Source organism: Dermacentor andersoni, chromosome 3 (genome assembly GCF_023375885.2).
Source record: "Dermacentor andersoni chromosome 3, qqDerAnde1_hic_scaffold, whole genome shotgun sequence".
Lineage (NCBI taxonomy): Eukaryota > Metazoa > Arthropoda > Arachnida > Ixodida > Ixodidae > Dermacentor > Dermacentor andersoni.
Window position 1 is genome coordinate 76,571,534 of NC_092816.1, and position 20,697 is coordinate 76,592,230.

A 20,697-nucleotide genomic window follows, 5' to 3' on the forward strand; every position below is an offset into this window, starting at 1 on the left:
TCGGTTCGACAGTCGGCTGCTGACCATGCTTTCTGCCGACTACACATCAATACTCCTTTTTTCCAATAAACGACACCACCCACTGAACCATTAGAGCTTCGATAGCCATTTACGTCACCCTTGGAAATGCCATCAAACTTACGGAGCGGCAAGAATTGAAAAGCGTACTCCTAGTTGCAGTGAGGGCATCGCCCACGTCGTAAGCCCGCCGACTGGACATCAAACAGGCACAAGAAGAAACAGGCAAACTATAACAAACGCAGTGTTAACAACAGCAATGACATCGAGCTTTTATTGTACATCATTTTCGTCCCGACAACGCCGACGCGAATTCTTCCCGCACTTTGTCACACAAAAATATACGCAATATATATGTATATCTTATCACCACTATATATATATATGCACAGCATGTAATAGGTCTCATGTCACGCCGCACAGCAGGAGATCCCGCGGGTTCCATCTTCAATCAGAGAGCGGTACTATATTTCGCTGCGCTGCACCTGTACGGACGCTTCTCATTAAGCAGCAGGGATGGAGAGCAAGAGCAATGCGTAACAAGAGGAGCAATCTACAGGCGCTGCACAGTAAGCTGTTGCGGCAACCGCACTATATATATATATATCTGAAACTGTACACGACAACGGTAACGCGTGAGGAGTGTTGACTATTCCAACAATGTCATTTTTTTTTTTGCCCAATGTTTCAGTGACGCGCGCGGTGGCATCTCGCGAGAGGACTTATACTCAAATACTATGGCACGGCAATAAATTAAAATAAATATTTAATGAACAACTATGATACGCGACACGTTAAATAACACGCAACACCATCATGGCATCGCTAGATTCGCTGCTTCGCTTTCTTTCTTTTTCTCTTCAACAGGAGTGACGCCAATGGTGTGGAACTGGAGAAACCATGATGATCATGACTTTTGCTACTTTGACGAATACCGAACGAGACACGCTTACTATGCGTTCAATACTTTCCCTACAACATACGAGAACCACGACAAGAAGGTGATTGTAGAAAAGCCGACATAAACGTATTTGTTTTCACTCTACCAAAGGTAAGCAAAAAGAAAGAAAGAAAAAAAAAAGCAGAAGAACAACTGGTGTGTCGAGGCTACAGAATTTGGCATTACCTGTAGTCAAAGGCAATGTCTAAGATGTCAAGTACTTCAACGCAAACCTGACGAAACCTTCCCTATGTCTTTCACAGTAATTTAAACAATCTGACAACGCCTTCTGCTATTTTAAACTGGTGTATATTTCTTTTTAAAATGGGATAAAAGTAAACCATCAATGAAAGAGGAGCATTTAGCGAAACATCTCAGTTGCCCGTCTCACTTGCATTTGATTCAAGCGTAAGTCCCACCTTTCATCATTTCTTTCTCTAAAGTCAGCACTCCAAAACACATACTCTGCAGTAAACGCTGTATAACATTCTTTTGAGAACGGACTTCACAAATACGGACCACAAATCTCTGAGCGCCATATAAAGCACTACATGCAAAGGTGGCACTACATAACGGTCTAATACAAATCCCGCGTAGTCTCGGCAACATCGTCGACAGGAGCGTGGAGATAGCGTTACATATTGCACTCGAAGAACACGTGAGCCAACCGGGTATATTCGATAATGAGGAAACACACTTTTCGCTAGACGCGCATGCCTGCACGTATGCTACAGTTCTCACTTTGAAGTCGTTGGAACGAGGTCGACGACCACGAAGAATCCAGAACGTGCACGAGCATCGAGTACAGACTACAGAGGAACAATGCATAGGGAAACCTTTGGACACTACACACTCTGTACAACACGATAGAGCGGTCACGGTCACCAACGGTCACGGGCGCTTTCTAAAGAGTTGTGTGACAACTCGAACACTGCGTAAATCCACACCTATCAGATCTACCTTCTATTTCTAATAAGATAAAGCTCTGGGGAAAATTGGGTTCGTGTCCAGCGCAGCGGCCGGCGCCAATATTGAAGCAGTCTTGTTACCGAAGCTGTGCCCTGGTACTCGGTATAACAGGTGCAAGATACACAGGGAGGCCAATCTGAAGCCTAGTGTTCCGGGGGACTGTATACCCTTTGGATAACGGACAGCAAATGCGCTGACTCATTGCAGCAGTACCTGCATCACACAGGGCTCCGTGCGATACTCTCTTTTTGTTCGTTTTATTTACTAAAGATGCATTGCGGCAAATCTCCAGGACGAAAAAAAAGAAACTCACACATCGTAACTCGGCGATTGCTAACAGGATTTAGTGATGCATTTTATTAGCATCATTATTAGCAATGCACGCTAACAACTATTAGCAGTGGGATTTACGCTTTTTGTCTACCAGAGATCAAACCTACATATTTAGGCAAAATGCATGCTACCCGCCTAAAAACAATGCGATTTGGCTTCAGTTTCTGCTCTAATGGCCTATCGCGCATAATAGGGGAGCTGCCACAGCATGCGTATGCCCCCTGAACATTGCGTGCTTACAATTATTGAGCGATTGCAACGAAAGGAAACGGAATAATCATCGCTTCGTTTCAATTTCACCGCAGCCTTTCCTTCTTTTCTTTTTAGTTTCATACAGTTTATATTTGTACTGATACGAACGATTGCTAATCTTTGAAGCCTGTCGATCCGTCTAAGGAGAATGGTTGCGCTTCGAAACTCGAATTAAGAAGTGCACAGTCAAACAGTACGCGTTCAGCAGCTCTCCTTTGCGATCCATTAGCAAATGTGCCGATTAAGGAAATTAGATGAGCTTGCGCGAGGGTGATGAGCTCAGCGCGCGCAGTTCTGCGTAAGCTTGCATGCGTTGAAGTAGAACAGCGATGGCAAAGTAGCGAGCCTGTTAAGTTGATCATCGGCGAAGGAGAGAGCAGCCGACCGGCTTCAAGCGCATGCAGCCGACTGTTCTAATACAGGAGTGTACTGCACACGAGCGTTTACACAACGACAAACTCTAGAAGTTGACTTAGCCTTTAAGTCAACATACAGAGTATATATACGAAAGCGGATAGGAAATCTCTCACGCGCTCGCATCGCTATAGGAAGCCTAGATTCTACACACCTGCGCACTGTTTTGAACTTCTGTATACGTGTGTATCAAGGCCTTATCTAGGCAACGCCGTCTGCAAACGCCGTCTGCTGTCGGCGTGTCAGTATTTCAGCGATGCCTGGAACGGAAATTTGGAGTTCTCTACGAAAGGAGTTTGCGAGAGTGAGCTCACTCTGTTCGGGTCGCCTTAATGTGCACTTTCGTAGATTGGTGCGAATACCTGTTTCCCCTCTTCCGACCGCGTCGCAAGAACGGCGAATTTTTTGGTTTTTGTTTTTAGTTTAGGCTTCCGAATAAGACGAGTTCTGGCACAAATTGGACGCGTGCCCGACACGAAGGAAGGGGACAACATCGAAGCCATCCTGACTGTTTACACTCCAGATTCGTCACCTGCATATTCTAGCGAATGCAGATCAATGTTTTCTCTGCTCACACTTTTATTTATCGTATTTGCTTTGTTTAAGCTTTACTTTCTTTTTTTTTTTACTACAGCGAATCACATACATATTGTTGAGATAGGGTGTGCTTATCGGTTGGCATTAAAAAAAAAGACAAAGAAAGAAGGAAGGAAGCAATACAGCTGCGTTTTTCTCTAACCTACTGCGACGTGGCGCATATACACAGTTCTCGATGGCACTCTTATAATTTTATGCAGTATATGCAACATACGCATACAAATAACATGCCAACTCGTGCTTCAAATCACAATTCAGATATACCAGCGCGTTTTTTTTTTTAAATTGCTATTAAGTTTTGGACTCGGCGTTAGCCTTCTCATTTTACGTACGTCCGAATGCCGAGGAACTGTTGCGCTGCTCGCGAGTGAATTCACGCGAAGAACGCGTACACAAAGCCGTGATTATTAAAGTTCACGTCTGCAGTTAGGCTGCCGGAAACCTTCTCGTAAAAGCCCTCTCAAGAATAAAATAAGGCGTGCTCACAAACGAACGGTGCACTTCGAGAAACTGTTAACGACGATAATGCCTTCGTCGGAAACGTCATTGCCGAACAAAAGCAGACGAAAGCTGTATCTGGCTCACGCACGTAAACGCGTCGATGCTTCCTCGAAACTAAAGCGGTCGGTCGACGCGATTAATCTTTGGTCTCAGGCAGAAACACGCACGCCTAACGAGGACGTTAAGAAGGGGGAAAATAAATCTTGCGTATCCATTGAGCGTGTCCACATCGCATGCGCGCGTACGTTCACTCGTGGCGAGGGGTTTTTGTCAGCCTCGATTCTGCAGGAAGGAACGAAAAATTCAAATGACCCGCCCTGGTTGCTCGGTGGCTTTGGCGTTGGCGCAGTTAAAGCGCGAGGTCGCGGCACCGAACCCCAGCCGCAGCAGCCGCATTTTAATAGGGGCGAAATGCAAAAAAAAGAAAAGAAAGAAAGGAAAAGAAAGACGCCCATGTACCGTGCATTGGACGCAGGTTGGAGAACTACGGGTGGTCGAAATTAATCCGGAGTTCCCCCACTACATATATACTGCGTGCCTCATAACCAGATGTCGGTTGTGGCGCGTAAAACCACAGAACTTAATTTTAAATTTCGAATGAATCGCGCAGCGAAATGCGGCTCATTGCTTGAAACTTACAACGTCGCATGCTTTCGGTCGCACAGCATACTTTTTTTCGCTCGCACACTCGCGCATACCGCCATGAAGCTTTCGTTCGAGAAAGAAAACCATTACAAGTCCTCGCGAAATACAATAACGAGGCCTTCTAGCAACGCGTACGCTATAGCGCGAGGCTTCGACTATTTAGATCATTCGTACAGTATATGACTCGCGGTATATAAGTGTCGATGATCCGCAAAGAGGACGGTGTCACACTGCGCAATGTAGTATTTACACTGCCATACGAAAGGTGTTTCGACAGGCTTAACAACAGACGACACGGTGAGGCCAATAGCCAGGGTTCGAAGTGTTCTATTTTTTTTCTTCTTAACGTATACACACAAAGCAGTCGATACTTCCATTTGATGCGATGGACCTCGCTTACCTCGCTTCAGAAAACGTGCCGTGGGATGAACAAGTGCGATAACGCTCAACACTGCTTTCGTTCACATCACACTGCTTGCTGCGTTCGCTTTGTACAGAAGAGATACGCGCGACTACATGCAAGATATCAGAGGTCTCGCAAGGCGCCCCACGATCATCGACAGTCATCCCGGAGAACAGGCATTCACTCAAATTTCGCTTTCTATAGAGCCAGCGGAATCGACGGTTCGGTACGGTGCGCAACTCCAACGACGACTAGTAGATACCGCAATTAAACTACAATCTTAAGCCGAGCCAAGCAAATTACTCTACCCCGCACTGTTACGATTTCGCTACACGAAACCCAGCAGAAACGAGTTTCCGCGAGCGTGTAAAGCGCCAAGCAAGCAACCCAGCCTGAAGAACAGAAGTTTCTGGCAATGTCTTCGCATGCACACAACGCGTATACGTACAGAGAGCGAATTGTGCCTGCAAAAGCAGTGAGGTACTATTTGACAGAACATTGCTTCACCAAGCTTTTTTTTTTATGGGATTCCACGAACAAGTGCGAAACTCCTGCACCGACGACAAGAAACTAAATATCCACGTTTTACTTTCTCACTTACTACCCTTTTCTTTTTGAACGTATGAGTAACTAGTTTCAGTTTCTCCAGGCCCCGCGAATTTCGTTCAGATAAGTATTACTCTGTTATCCCAAGTGAACATTGCTGGAACAGCTGAATAGCGGAATGACGTACAGGGTGAGAAAACGTGAAATATTGGAGGTAATATAATTGCGTTTTGTCGGTATGAAATACTCACCCGCTATCTTGACAGCCCTGGCGCCTTAGAGCCCCCCCCCCCCCCCCCTTCCACATCGGACGATTTTCTGAAAGTCCCGTTTCATGGTATAAGTGACCTATAGCTGGCAGTGCGTTTTACGTGCCTGCATTTTTGCTTGCGGGCACCCTCTGGAGTTTATTGACGCAAGTGCCAGAAGTGGCCAATCGTAATCATAATTTTTGCTAGCGTCCTTCGCTCTCTCACTGGATGCGCAGCTTCCTCGAGAGGGAGGGCGCGCGGCGTTTGGCTGGTTGGAAATTTCAGCTGTTTCTCGCAGTGCTGCTAATGCTTTGCAGACACGATCGTTGGAGCGTGATGTATACGCTGCGCTTTTCTGTTTTAATATGACCAAAGCTGGTGAGGGGCCATTGAAAGCACGCCTGATCTCAACCCTTAAGTATAGTCTTCAGCGACGATAGTCTTCAACGCAATAGTCTTCAATGCAATAGTCTTCAAGTCTTCAAAGCAACTACGCTGTCTGTTTACATGGCGTGCACACTGATTTGCCGCTATGAACAATGCGAGGCGACGACTGTTCCCACGGACGCCGTGAAACGAATTCAATAGCGTATTTCGAGAAGGGATAGATAACTCAATGGCCTTGTACTTAACGACTAAAATCTACGCGTAGAGGCTTAACTGCACCGAGACAGTGCAAAACTCTGAAGGAGAACGTTGACAGCGACATCTCGTTACTTGAATCGCGGGAATCTTTTGTCCCTATCTACCCGAGGCTATATATATATATGAGCTTACATCGAAAGTACGGGCACTGGTATAAAGAACGCTTACATACGGCGTTACGAACTGCACGACACTAACCCTAAACACGGCCTCTCGCCATTGGCGAATTCCCGTGTAGTCGCTAAGCCTATCGCACGGACGTCACAGCTACTTATACAGCAGAGATTCAAAAAAAGATCATCGTCATGTGTAGCGCGCGGAAATATCACGAGCATCGACAAGTTTACGAACACGACATGAGACACGCGACGTTCGTACCTTCGAGACCTCATCTTACGAAACCCAATTTTACGGAATGGCCAATTTAACGAACTCATTTCCGTTCCACAATTCGCCAAACACTCAGCTGTTCACAACCCGCCGACTTCTCGAAACTTCTCTTTTGGATAAATACTCTGCGTCTCTTATACTTCATAAAATAGGGTTTCAGACATAGGCCATGCATACACTGAATTACACACACTAAGACATCTTCTCTACTTTGAACACCTGCGGAACCGCAATATATTTCCCGTTCACTCTCTGAAACCACACCTCTAACTATCGACGACATTCAACCGGCTTCTTAAACACTTGGAAGGAGTGTATAACTACGGTCACTTCGAAGCCGACTCCAGTCATCGCAAGCGTCGAGAACATTACTCGTTATTCCTCTTAATCCTCGAAGAGATCAAAGTTTCTGCTACAATACTGCTATTCTTTTTCTTGGTGCCAGAGGAAATGCACACGTTTATATATATATACAGTAATAAATAACTTCCTGGACAGCAGGCTACCGCTAAACATGCCTGCAACATGCTGATGACGCAGAAAGTTAGCGCAGTGTTCGAGAAACTGCACAGCACAGCGCACACGATCTCCGAGAGTACTTTGAACAATAACAGGGGAGACGGGCAGTCTCCAATGGCTGAAAAGCGCAGGCCTGCTTGAGACGCGGCCACTACGCGCATATCCCGTGCATACCCTGTACAAAGATTTTTGTTGGCAATCTAGAGACCTCCGCATAGAACAACTATGCAACAGAAAGCCATGCGATGTCTGTAGGAAGTCAACAATAATCTTTCCAAGGCCGCACGCGCAAGCTGAATCCAAGTGAGTAACGCACATGAACCTGAAGGTGGCACAAGTGAAATGCAGGTTTCGTGTACAAGAGAGCGGGACATACATTATGCACACATACCGCAAGAAATGCCCGCGGAGTAGACATTAATAGAGTGGTGCCATATTACAGTTCGCGGAATACAGGAACGTCAGAGATACATATTGCGCAGCAAGAGGCTTTAACGCAGCGGCGCTGTTGGCGGCATCTTGTGATGTTAACCTCAACCCTCAACCAAGGCAATCAATATCGTGCAGTGAACTTGTATTGTATTCCCTCCGCGAATACAACGACGCAACACAATAACTTCTAATGCGTTGTGATTGAAGAAAGCATCACAAGATGACGCTACCAGCGCTGATGCTGGTAACAAGAGCTTGGTGGCGCCACCCACGACCCCGTTCCAAAGGGGACGCTCCTAACATCCATCCACCCATCCATGCGTCGACGTCTCCAGTGTTTTGTTATCGCGCTTACAGAGGGCTTGAAGGGACACGGAGATGAGCAGAAGCGCTGCTGGTGCCACCTCGTGGCACTGAGTTCAACTACAGCACACCGAAGCATAATTGCAATGACCATACACCGCTAAGCTGATGATGTAGGGGCGTCGGTAGCAACAAGAAAACTTATAGCTGTTTCTTTTTTCTTCGACAACAATAGTTATGCCAGCCAATCGTTTGGAACGCGTTTTGTTTGAGCAAAGCATTGCAAGGTGTAGCTAACGGAGCTGTTTGTACCGTCTACTTCTCTGGCGTTCCGGTATTTCGTAAAGGGTAATACTACACGCACAGGCTAAATAAAACTATTCTCGTGAACATCTTTTTAAGAAAGTCAAACATACGAGAGACGTCCATCAACATCTTAAAGAGCGAGCTACCGATGCAATTGACATCTTCAAGGCTGTAAGCGAGAAGATTGAGAAAGAAGAGACAGAAATTGTTAAGTGTACACATTGGCGAAGTATCTTGAGGTCTTCACGTGAAGTACCAAAATACAGAAGCATGCCAGCTCCATTCGAGTGCGTCTCAACCGCAAAACGGGATGCAAAGGGTACACAAACAGAAACTGATAAAAAAAGAAATAAGAAAGAAGAAAAACATCAGATAAGATGATGCGGAAGAACATACGCATGTTGATGGTTTAAAAGCTCTGTACAGGTCGCTTGGTCTTTCGCAGAAAAAAAATTTACCAGCACAACCAAGAATTATGATGAGAAGCTCGCAGTTATAAGAAACTTTGGCTTGCATGGTACTAAATACAGAAACAATAAAATTTTTGTAAAATGATAAAATTAGACAAATATTGAACAATTCAGCGTGCTGCGTCTCGCCAAATCCTTAAACATTGCACTTAAACACTGCCTACACTGCAGTTTCACTTTTTCGTTATACGTCAGAACAGTTTGACGCAACAATTTTAAACAATGGAAATAAATAAAAGCTATCCACAAAACGGAGTCGTCAATGTGCTTCGCGAAAGCAAAAGATACGCCCATCTCGAAAACCGTATCGTACGTAACATATCTCACGAATCCATTATTCTCGCACGATTTGTACGTGATCTCACATTCTAATACGAGATTAACGGATGTAGGGAATATGCGGCATACGAGATTTTTTCTTTCCTCATGCAGGGGTATCTCCTAATTGCACAGACATTTGCACTGCGCGGTCAAGCCAAACGCACGCCAGTCGCAAAAAACCGTGACAGTTTTTCTTTAGCGAAGTAACAATGCACGCGTGGCTTGGAAAGAAACACGGTAAAAGAAAGACATCGTGAAAGTGAATCATTACACAAACGCACACATCACATAAACTAAATCTTAAAAATAACGAGAAAGGATCTCGACACTGTCCATGGTGTGTGTATGTATAGCTCACTTGTGGCGAAAATGATGCAGGGCGCGGAGCGGAGGGAAATGCGTTAGTCTCTGGCATGAAACGCATAAAAAAAAAACAATCGGCGGGGCAGCAGGTAGGTTCGTAACGGGTGACACCTGGTGTGCCGATCAACCGTTCTCTTTCAGTGTCTCTTCCTTTTTTTGGCATGTGTTTGCAGCGCACTTTTCCTTCTCGCAACAGCCGTGGAACAGAAAAGAAAGCGTTCGCAGGTGTAGAGTTGACTAGCAGTGGTGCGACGCGGAGTCCGTCCCGACGACGACGGAGAGCTTGTCGCCGGGGTATCAGACGAGCTTCGAGAGCCGGGCCACCTCGCGCTTGGCGAGGGAGAGCTCCGTTGTGAGACGCACTTCCTTGTCGGTAAGCTTCTGCATTTCGGCCTGCACGATCTGCGAGAAAAAACGAAAGGCGAATGTAGAAGAGGGAAAGGGCGTCGGGGATGGCACTCTCTCCCACTTTGGGCACAGTTTTTGACGCGTGTGGCTGTTGCGAAGTTTCGCAAAGACAGAAGAGAGTGAGGGAGAGAGCAAGTATAGGAAAAGAAGGGAAGGGCCAACCAGACGAACGTCCGGTTTGTCGCCGTACGCACGGGGTAAGGAAGAAAGGGGAAATAGAGGAAAAGAGTGCGCTTGCGCGCGCGGCGGGAGATATAAACGGCAACTCGGGCTTGTGCACTTGAAGAACTGTGCTAACGAATGTGGCTCAGAAATGACTCAGATTAAGAAAAATAAAGGACAGCGAGAGTGAAAAAAAGTAAAGAAAGGCAGGGAAGCGAAAAAAGAAAGCTCATACAAAGAAAATCCAGTTCGATCCCCCGAACTGAGGGACAGGGAGATATTGCATTTATTTATTCACATAACTTAACTGCCCAGTTCGGGAAATACACGAAAGGGAAATGAAAAGGAGGAGAAGGGGTCAATAAAGCAACAAAAATACATAAGTTGTGGCTAACAGCAATAAATCAAATAAATGTATGAAGGTAGTAATGATAACACGGAAATAGCCAGAGCGGGAGACCATGCACATACACATGCGCATTTCCGTCGACGTATGTTAATACCAGGCCGTAAACGTAATAAAACTTTTCGCCCGTATGTTATTGCCCTTGAAAAGTGAAACAATGCCTTCGCGGCTGTCTGCTGCGAGTGGTGGTGAGGTGGGGATTAAAGAATTGGCCTGTCAGCAAAACCCAAATAACGAAGGCGAAGGAATTTCGCACCATTCCTCTTTGTTTCCGTAAACCCTATAGCAGCTGATACCGACGCCTTTTCTATCATGGCCTCCAAGACCGAGGCAGCGCGCACGGATGTCGAAGGCCATGCCTCTGCTTCCCCCAAGCAGACGTTGCGAGCTGCGAGCGCGCAGAGCACGGACAAAAGCCATGCAGACTGCTGCGATGTATGTCAATTTACAATATCCTGACGCATCGACTACAGTGCGGCACCCTAGCGAAGCACGGAGCCGAGGAAAGCCAATTTCGCTTGCCCCTGTCGATGCAAGATCGAGTATTGAAACATTTCTTTTTCTTCTTTTTGAGGTACAGATGGGTTGCAAAGGTGTCTACACACGACGCCACGCGGCTTTCTTCACAAAGTTATTTCACGGAAAGATGGACTCCTTTAAAACTCAGAGCATCCGAAAAAAAAAAGAGAAATTATGACATCTGCTGATCAACGATACCGCAGTGGTTTTTGCACTTACGATAATAACGCAAAAACAGCACTGTGAACCCCGCTTCTTGTGCGTCGTGTCCCGTATTCGTTAGTTTTATCCTTTACAGATGTATCACAGGTTTACTATCATTTAAATGCCGTAGCAGAAAACGGAAACTAAGAAATAACGCTGTGCATTGTGAATACTTGACGGGAAACACTGAAGCTAGCTTCATTGTTGCTTATCAACTGCGACAAAATGATAAGTTTAACCACTAACGAGCCCTCCCCCCCCCCCTTTTATTTCAATATGACAGCCTAAAACAAATCAATAAGCAAAATAAACATAGACAGTCGAAACCCTTCACAAATCTTTAAAGAAGTAATAAGAGCAGAAAAAAGAAAGGGACAAGTGGTATAGTTTCCCGATTTGTTGTTGAAGCCGCCGACCACACTTCTTAGACAGTCTTTAGGTAGTCATACGAAGGAAGCACGCAAATGTCTACGGGACGCGCAAATATAAAACGCGGCATGATTTAATGGGCTCTCCTACTTCCGTGCTTAACATTATACTTCTACATGTTAGTGCACGAATAGATTATGAGACCGAATCGAATACGAATCGAATAGCGCCAGAATCGAGTCGAATACGTTCCGAACAGCCATTTTCACAATTGGTGTACAACGATGTTCACATCCTAGTATTCACATCGCTGACAAGGTTTAGTCATTAGATTGTGCGTTACGAAGGGTTGCTTATTAAAGAAAGCACAAATTCGGAACATTTAAGCGGTTTGTTCTCATACACTGCAGGACTCTTCGGAGAGTGCAAATTACTGCTGTAAAGCGGGTCAAATTTGTCTCCTTGAGAAACGCAGCCTGCTTCCACTACGTAAGTTCTCAAGCTTTATGCCTACACTATGCCCGCGAGGATGAAAATGAGAATGCATGTACTCCAATTTAACGTTTGACTGCGCAGAGTTAGCGCTTTAAAATATTAGAAAGTTATTCGAAAAAAAATATTCGCATTTACGAGTGGTGTGACTATTCGATTCGAATCGAATACGACACTATTCGATTCGTTATTCCAAAGTATCAAACATTCGCACACCCCAACCAAACATTGTACTTGTAACTCTACATGTCTAATGCCCCAATGTAGAGTAATCACTCACCGCTTTATCCTTGAGCCAGTCAAACTTTTCCCTCTTCATACGCGCTAGTTCTTGTGCCAGGCTCTCGATCTGCTCCTGAAAGCCTTGGAGCATATCGGCACCTGTCGAAAGACGAAAGGGGGGAGACGCACACGAAAACACTGGATGCACCGCTCTGCGCGCCGTATTAAAACACGCAACACACGTGCGGACAGAAAGTGCTTGTGCGACAGTTATTCGTGCATCACGAACTACAGAGGGAATCGTGCAATTAAGCATGCAGTGCCCAACGTAACAAAGAAGAAAGGAGGAAAGAATCCCACTGTCTAGCCGTATAGCTACAGAGGCGCGTTGCTGATATACTTTGTGATTGCGACCTGTGAACGTATGCGTCAGCCCAATTTAAAACGACGTACTTAATGAACGCGGAAGCTTTCTTGCTTTCCTGACATCACGCTGGAACGTGCCGTCCTGGCGTTTACGATAAGAAACGCCAAACAGTGTTGCATCCTTACCTTATCTTATCTTATCTTATCAGTCCGCATGCACAGCCTATCGCAACAAAGTATCAGCCAGTCAGCCGGCGGCTACAACGGGCGACTGGCCGTACTGTAGTATAGCTGTGAGTCAGGTCAGCAACGTATTCATCGCCCACATTTAAATGTTATTCTGTTCGACAGTTTCCATAAGTAGCTTCCGTCATCTTTTATTAAGGATAGGTAAATGAGAAGTTACGATTTCAGCACCAGTAACCGGTTCTCCGTGCGCACGGAAATGACCGCGCACGTTTGCAGGACGATGCCGACAAGCCTAACAATTCTTTTTTTTTCCACGTATTGATGTCGCACCGATAGCCGCGCGTTTATTATTCCCTCAATTTGCACTGAAGTAAACGGGTCCTTCATAAAGACGTTCAAAAACAGAAGAATCGACGATTTCGACAGAAGCGACAATGATGAAGCGAATGTGCAGGCGATTTCTCATGCCACTGGTTGGGGTGACACAGGCGGTGTTATTTTGCAAGGTCTCATGATATAGTCATACAGGCCCTCGTGCCCTACTGCTGAACACTGAACGCAATCGGCCACAAGTCCGCATAACAAAGCGCATGCTTATGAGCTCAGAACAGTGCACTGAACGTTATCTGGTTGTAACTAGGAGGCACGGTTTCGCAGTCTTTACACACACCCTTTAACTCCTAAACTAATTATTTCGCAAAGAAGTGCACAAAGTTTGAGAGTATTTTTTATTACTCCAAATTATTGCGCGGTTCGTTCGGATGTGAAAAATATAAGGATTGAAAAAAAAAACATAAGTGCTGTTCATCTCTTATACTGACCCAATATGTCAAGTTAAAACCTCTGTCTTGAAGAAGAGACTTTCTTTCTGCAAAGGCGTAAGATTTCAACGTAATCATCTGAACAAATGATAACGACGGATTCGAAAGCATCGAAGAATACGTTCAAGTGCCGAAACTCAAATGCAGGACGCGAACTGAGTTGACGGGCGCGGCTCGTTTCACGCAAGCAATACAGAAGCTGTGGTCCGTACGAGTACGGCTTGTCTTTAGAGATAATGGCGCAGACAACTAGTACGAGCACAGTTCCGGCTTGGTAGTTAAAGTGTTCTCTAAAGAGGAGCCACACATTATTTACCGGGGAAAGGTGCGAAACGGATCCGCGGAAAACAAGAAACGGCACGACGCGTGAAAGTAGTTTCCCGAGATGTAATTGCAGTGAGAACATCTTCAAACTGTGCTCTCGGCGTTCAAGAACTACATACAGACTGGCAGCGGAAGTCAGAAGACAAGGCAAAGGAACAGAGTCCTTTCGTTGAAAGCGTAATCCTTATTTTAGCATGAATGCTAAAGGAGAAGTACTCTTCCCCCAAAGCTCGTACGCAAATCAGTTACTGAGCTCGTGTACGAGCTCGTGAAAAAGGCCTATCTGTAGAGGGGTAGCGGCGTTACCATTGTCGACGTTCTAATTGCGTTGGCGTACATTGAGATCGGATTGTTCAGTTTTCAACGTAATCAAATTTTGGCCTATTTTTTTCTTCGCACCAGGTATCCAATTAGCTTTATAATTAAAGCAGCAATGTATGAGGTTTTGCGTCGGAAAGCTACACCTACGCTGTGGAGGGCTCTGGGTTAATTTCGACTCCCTGCGGCTCATTAATGTGCATCCAAACCTCGACGTATGGGCGTGTTCGCACCCCCCCCCCCCCTTTTTTTTTTGTCAATATGCAGCAGCCGCTACCGGAAATCGTACTCGCGACCTTGCGTTCCACAGAAGAACGCCACAATCACTGAGCCACCGTAGTGGGTAACTCGCCAGCTCTGGTTTCTTTCCCGATGCTTTGGAAGTCCTAGCGTGAGATGAACAGGAGGTACAAAATAAGGCGTAGAATGATATAAAAGAAATAACTTTAATAGCTAACGATTGGGTCATTGAACAAGCCCAGTGCCAGATTCCAACTTAGCTGTGCATGGTCGCTGCGGCAGCAGCGGAAAGCAAGCAGGCAGCGACAGGAAAGCGTTCGTGTACATGCATCGGGAGACAACCAACCAACGTGCAGAAGCGCTAGGATAAGCACCCTCGGCGTGCGGTCCGCCTCCGCTGGCCGCTGACGCCGCCGTGGCTTGTATGAACAGGGAGCGGGAGTTCCTGGACGGGATCTCCGGCGGCGGCATCATGCTGCTGGCTGCGCCGAGGCCCAGGTCGGACTCGACGCTGTTCAGACTAGACGTGTCGGACTCGGTGCACGGGAAGCTGCCGCAGCCCGACTGCTGCAGCTGAGAGCCCTGCTGCTGGGCCAGCTGAGACTTGGCCATCGAGGGCGGCGTCTCTGGGCTGGACACCGGCGTGGTAGGACTGCTGTTGGGACGCCGCCGGCTCATGCCCAGCAGGGAGGTGACCGTGGGAAAGTCCAGCCTGTCGAGTTTTTCGGAAATCCGGATATAACTAGCGCCGCTCGGGCACGGACGTGCGGCACCAAGCAGTCTGTTCGGCGACACGCTGTAGCTGCCTACGCGGGCGACAACATTTCGCAGCATACACGTCGCTTCTGGCACATTAAGTGGGGCTAGATAAAGTCTCACCATGCCGGCACAATGGGCCCTCAGTATGGAGATCGCGATGACGTCAGAACAAGCTTTGTACGTAGCTATGCGTCGGCCCACAGGGCGCCATCCTGTGTCTCCTCGCCGCTGGCTCACCGCCTGTAGGCTTGGATTTGTTGCTGGCTTCTACAGGTGAGATGCTTTTCTCTCCGCGCAAGCCACTCTTCTGAGTTCAAACGTTCACCCACGCGGCAGAGGCTGGCGGTAGAGTGCGCAATGAACGCGACACGATCAATGCGACCGCTGCCTCCCACGAGTTCTGTGGACACGACGTGCAGGCAATTCGCAACGGAAAGGACACAAGATGGCGCCCGTGATCCGCTTTTCAGGGTGCTTCGACGTGTCTGACAGACTGTCGGCGTGGGCAGAAGTCCGGCAAACCTCTCCTGAATGGGTGCATGGCGGTGGACTTCGCTACTGGTTACGAAGTTTTGTGTGTGCGATATCAGTCATGACCACATTTGCAATAAAGGGCCCACACAGTCTCCATGGTCGCGATGACGGTGCTTCGAAACTGCTGCTCCCGGGAGTGCAGTATGCAGCGCTGTGGTTGCTGCTTCGGCACGTTAGTGAAATTTGTTAGTTGTTTAGGCAGGCCAGTTGCTTTGTTAAGAAGGTCGATCAGGACGCCATAACAAATGCACGTAGCATTGAGGCAGAAGCACGTAGCATTAAGAGGTAAATGGCATAACGAATGACGCACTGTGGTTTTCTGAAATAACAGTAGTTAAAACTCAGAAACAAATGCATTGAGTGACAAGTCGATGTCGGTGGGCGTTAGCCATTGCACCAAAATATGAACTATAGTTAGTCTATATTTAAAGATACGGAGGTGCGACAAACCAACGCTTCCGAACTATACTGTTCGACAGCATCAGGCATAGCGTGGCACCTGAAAGGAAGTAACGTTTGAAAGCGGTGGTGTTCATTTTAGCATGCGTACATGGTTCAGAACTCTCGTCTGCATGATAGTCGTTCACGGGGGTTTACTTTTCGAAATATAGAAAGTGGTTGTAAGTATAAACAGTTATTGGACTACTGAATATTCTTGCCAGATTTCCCGACATAATGAACGGGAAGAAAACATATTATAAACTCACCGCCGGCTGCTGCTTTGAGATGGCGATCCCTGGTTGACGCTTTTGGAACTCTGGGCCTTAGGCGTCTGAAGTAAAAGTGTGACTTCTTTAGTAACAGTGCAAATAGAATTTAGACACTCTGAAGACGTACTTGATATTCGTGGGATGTTGAGATGAAGTAGAATGTAAGTGCGTGTGGATGGAAACCTAACTGCTATTACAATTTTTCAATTACCTACCCTTAATGTCGCATCAAACTGACCAAACAAAAGCTGGAGAGACGCGGTTATAGTTTAAGTGTATCACATCAAGTGTAGCTCAATTTAGGCAACCCTTCGTAAAGCCTAGTTGTCCCATGGCTCGCTAAGTCCTAGTTAAGTGCCAGGGCTCGCTGCTATTGTGGTAACAACAAATGGCTCTCATACGGCTAACTGGCAGGGCCAGATTTTCAGAGCAAGATAAATGGCACCAAGCACTTCCTCCTGGACTTCATACTCGAGTGCAGACTTTATTCTTACCTATAACTCTACATGTCTCTCTTTGATGGCAAACTCACGCAATCATACCGGAAAGAAATGTCAAAACGACAGCGTTACAGTTAGCTCTGAAACGCAGTCTTCACTGCAGCATGACACAGCTTGAAACGAAACGCACTAACAGGCTAAAATGTCTTCACCGCAATACATCTGGCTTGAGGTCGAGCGCTCAGTACACAATGAGAGTGTTGAGTTTCTTTATCAGGAAATAAATGACACAGCTTGAAACGAAACGCACTAACAGGCTAAAATGTCTTCACCGCAATACATCTGGCTTGAGGTCGAGCGCTCAGTACACAATGAGAGTGTTGAGTTTCTTTATTAGGAAATAAATGAAAACGATTTTCTGAGCGCTCAAACAATGAGCTGATATCCTCTGTATTGCCTATCACGCGGTCTAAAAATTCTTGCTATGTACCTGAGCTTTGCGGGAATTCAGATTTTCGGAAAATTTAGTGTCGTGTAAACTCTCAAGGCCGACCGTAGGCCTCGTTGCAGTAGTCATACACGCAAATCCTTTCTAGCACTTTACGCTGCAACAGCGTATGGCTAGATACTCTAAAACGCTATAAGAAACCCTTCTTTTCTCGTTTTCTCTGAACCGCGCGTGTACGAGGGGAGGAGGAGAGCGTGACTGACCCCAGTGGCGAGCGGCGTGTTCTCGCCGATGACGGTGTTGGTGAGGCTGCTGCTGCTGGCGCTGGACGAGGAGCGCTTGGCCAGGTTGGACTCGACGGACTGGCTGCGGATCTTGACGCTGAGCGCCTTGCGGAAGAATCCGTCCAGGAAGCTTGCGCCACTGGCCACGGCCGAGGAGCCGCCGTTGGTGGCCGCGCCCTCGTCCAGCTCGTCGCCGGCCACGAAGCTGGCGCTGCCGGAGAACTCCTGCGTCTTGCCCAGCAGCTGGTCGTGCAAGTTCTGTAGCAGCGACGACCGGGTCCGGGCCTAGAGCGCGGTGAATACGAGAACGGTTCGCTTGTTCGTGCAATACATCTTGCAGGTGCTCATAAAGCGCGCCGAATTAATGCCACATGCCAAAGTTATGACCGAAGGTCACAAATGACGAGCTCGTGACACACGACACAAGGCGCGTAACGGAAGATAGCTGGCCGTTAAGAAATTTACGAAGGCTTTCAGTGCAGCGCAACTAGCACATGAACACAGAGGAAGAAAAGGACGCGCCGTATCCACAAGACAGTGTGCGCCCAATTTCTAGTTGCACTACACTGAATGCATTTTATACCGACAAGCTGAAATCGCAACCATGATCAGCCCTGACGAAAATTATACAACCAGCCGTTAAACGGGCACTGAGAGGCAAGCCTACGGGAACCTATGCGAAGGTCGTACAAAGTAAACATAACTGCAAGCTTGTCTTCGTCCTCGTTCTTGTCCTTGCCTGGTTTTCGCGCTGGGAAGTTAACGCCATGGATCACGGGCACTCATGTAGTGTCTAGACTCCCTCCACTTTTTTTCGCTGTATCCCACGTCATATAACATGAACAAACTATCCAAACGTCGCACCCATTCGCAATGGATCCCCATCTACAGCCCTGTCTCAAACCTTGCTACAACTACAATTTTGTTAGAGGATTCGAACCCGCAGCGTCTCTTCGCAAATACAGCCTGCCTGACGACTTCGTCGACTAACCGACGCCACTAAATCATAGCTTAGCATAACATGACCGTTGCAAAATTTATAGAATCGCAATCCGAAAATCTAATTTGTTTCAATGTTTATGGCCCTTCAAAGCAGGGAGAAACTCGACTGACCTCTAGCCGAGCAAACTGCTCGGCCCGGTACGCAGCGTTCTCGGCGTTGATGAGCTTCTGCAGCAGGAACTCGCGGAACTCGGGTCCAGCCTCGAATTCAGCCGGCACCGGTAGCTTTGGCTCGAAGAAGGGAACGTCCAGTCGAGCCGTCACTGCCACCCGGTACCTGGGCACGGTAAAAATTGGCAAATTAAAGGCTCTATTTGTGTACAGACATCCATTTCGTAATGCACTGAGTGAAACTCGGTAAGGCTACTAAAGCGGGAGGACACGCAAGACAAAACGACAGGGCGCAAAACTGTCCGGCGTGTCCTCCAGTGTTCGTAGTCGTACTCAATTTCACTCGCCGCCCTACAAGGTGAATGAACATCAACTATAGCTCAATTACTCAGAGTCATTGCTCGTGTGCAGACAATTGCGGTGCAACGAGTCGATAATTATTTTGCGACATCATCGCCCAGTAAAGGACCCTAATAAAGTTTTTCATCCATCCATCCATCCATCCATCATCGCCCAGTGACGGCTTGCTTCATGACATGGCAAATGAATACTCACGAAATCTGCAAGTGTATCCAGTAAAGGACCCTAATAAAGTTTTTCATCCATCCATCCATCCATCCATCCATACTCAGCGTCATTGATCGTGTGCAGACAATTGCGGTGCAACGAGTCGATAATTATTTTGCGACATCATCGCCCAGTAAAGGACCCTAATAAAGTTTTTCATCCATCCATCCATCCATCCATCCATCATCGCCCAGTGACGGTTTGCTTCATGACATGGCAAATGGATCCTCACGAAATCCGCAAGTGTATCCAAAAGAAGAAATGGTCATTTACCGGAGAATATAGCACGTAGTTACAAAGGCAACTGGTACGGTTTTCCGAGATGGCGAGCTTCGCAGTTGAAGAAAAATTTTGTCCTCGTTCGGGGATCGCACCCGGCAACAACGCTTTTCCGGGTCAGTCGCTCTTCCATCTGAACTAACCAGGAGGCTAGCAAGCTAGCAGATTGACCACATGAAGGCTGTTTCACATGCTGCGACTGGAACGACGAAAATCGGTGCAGTCGTACGCGTCGCAATGCTATTTTTCTGGCTCAGTCGCACCGGCGACTTGAGGAGGTCGCGCGACAATTTTCGACTCACGATCAAAAAGCGACCGAAGGCGACAGATGTTCACACCGGCAAGCCCGGCTGATCACGACCCGCAAGTCGCAATCCCGGAGATTGTCGTTCTCAGCGAGAACCCTCGGAATCTACGTGGAAATTGAACGCGACGCGGGAGGAGGCCGGATGTAGACACATGAAAGATCACTTCCGGTGCGCCGCTGATTGGTGTATCAGTTTTGCGACCACGGCCGCGCGACTGAAAAATCGCGCAGAGAGCGACTGGCCCAAAATGGTCGCTTTTCGAGAAAAGCGACCGTTTGTGACCATTTGCGACCAACTTGGTCGCGCGACCACTGTCAGTCGCCGGTGTGAATGAGCCCTTAGAGGGCCCATTTCAGATGATTGCGATTTCAACAGTGCGACTGGTGCGACGCCCAGGGTTGCTTACTGCCAGGTTTCATGGCACACGCTGTATAATTATTTTATTGTAATGAATAAAACGTTTGCATTATAATATTGTTGACTTGTCTTTAGTAGAAGCAAACAATATGCGTGTTTTGTAATTTAAAAACGTGTTGAGGTTAAGATTTGTTTTGGAGTGCGTAACGGCGGTTTCCTAAGGTCAGTGCGACACGGGCA

The 20,697-nt window shown here is 47.1% G+C and overlaps 1 protein-coding gene across 2 annotated transcripts in view; it reads right to left on the minus strand.

Annotated features, from left to right (window-relative positions):
- Positions 1-265: 265 nt before the first annotated feature.
- LOC126544595 (rap1 GTPase-activating protein 1-like) overlaps positions 266-20,697 on the minus strand; it is a 292,574-nt gene continuing 272,142 nt past the window's right edge. For both annotated transcript variants that reach the window (XM_055061716.2, XM_050192017.3), the window contains 6 exons: positions 18,947-19,112; positions 17,813-18,118; positions 16,659-16,723; positions 15,033-15,370; positions 12,459-12,559; positions 266-10,020 (listed from right to left, as the gene is read on the minus strand). In XM_055061716.2, the coding sequence (XP_054917691.1) occupies positions 9,916-10,020; positions 12,459-12,559; positions 15,033-15,370; positions 16,659-16,723; positions 17,813-18,118; positions 18,947-19,112 (1,081 nt within the window). In that variant the 3' untranslated portion in view covers positions 266-9,915. The remainder of the gene's footprint in view (positions 10,021-12,458; positions 12,560-15,032; positions 15,371-16,658; positions 16,724-17,812; positions 18,119-18,946; positions 19,113-20,697) is intronic.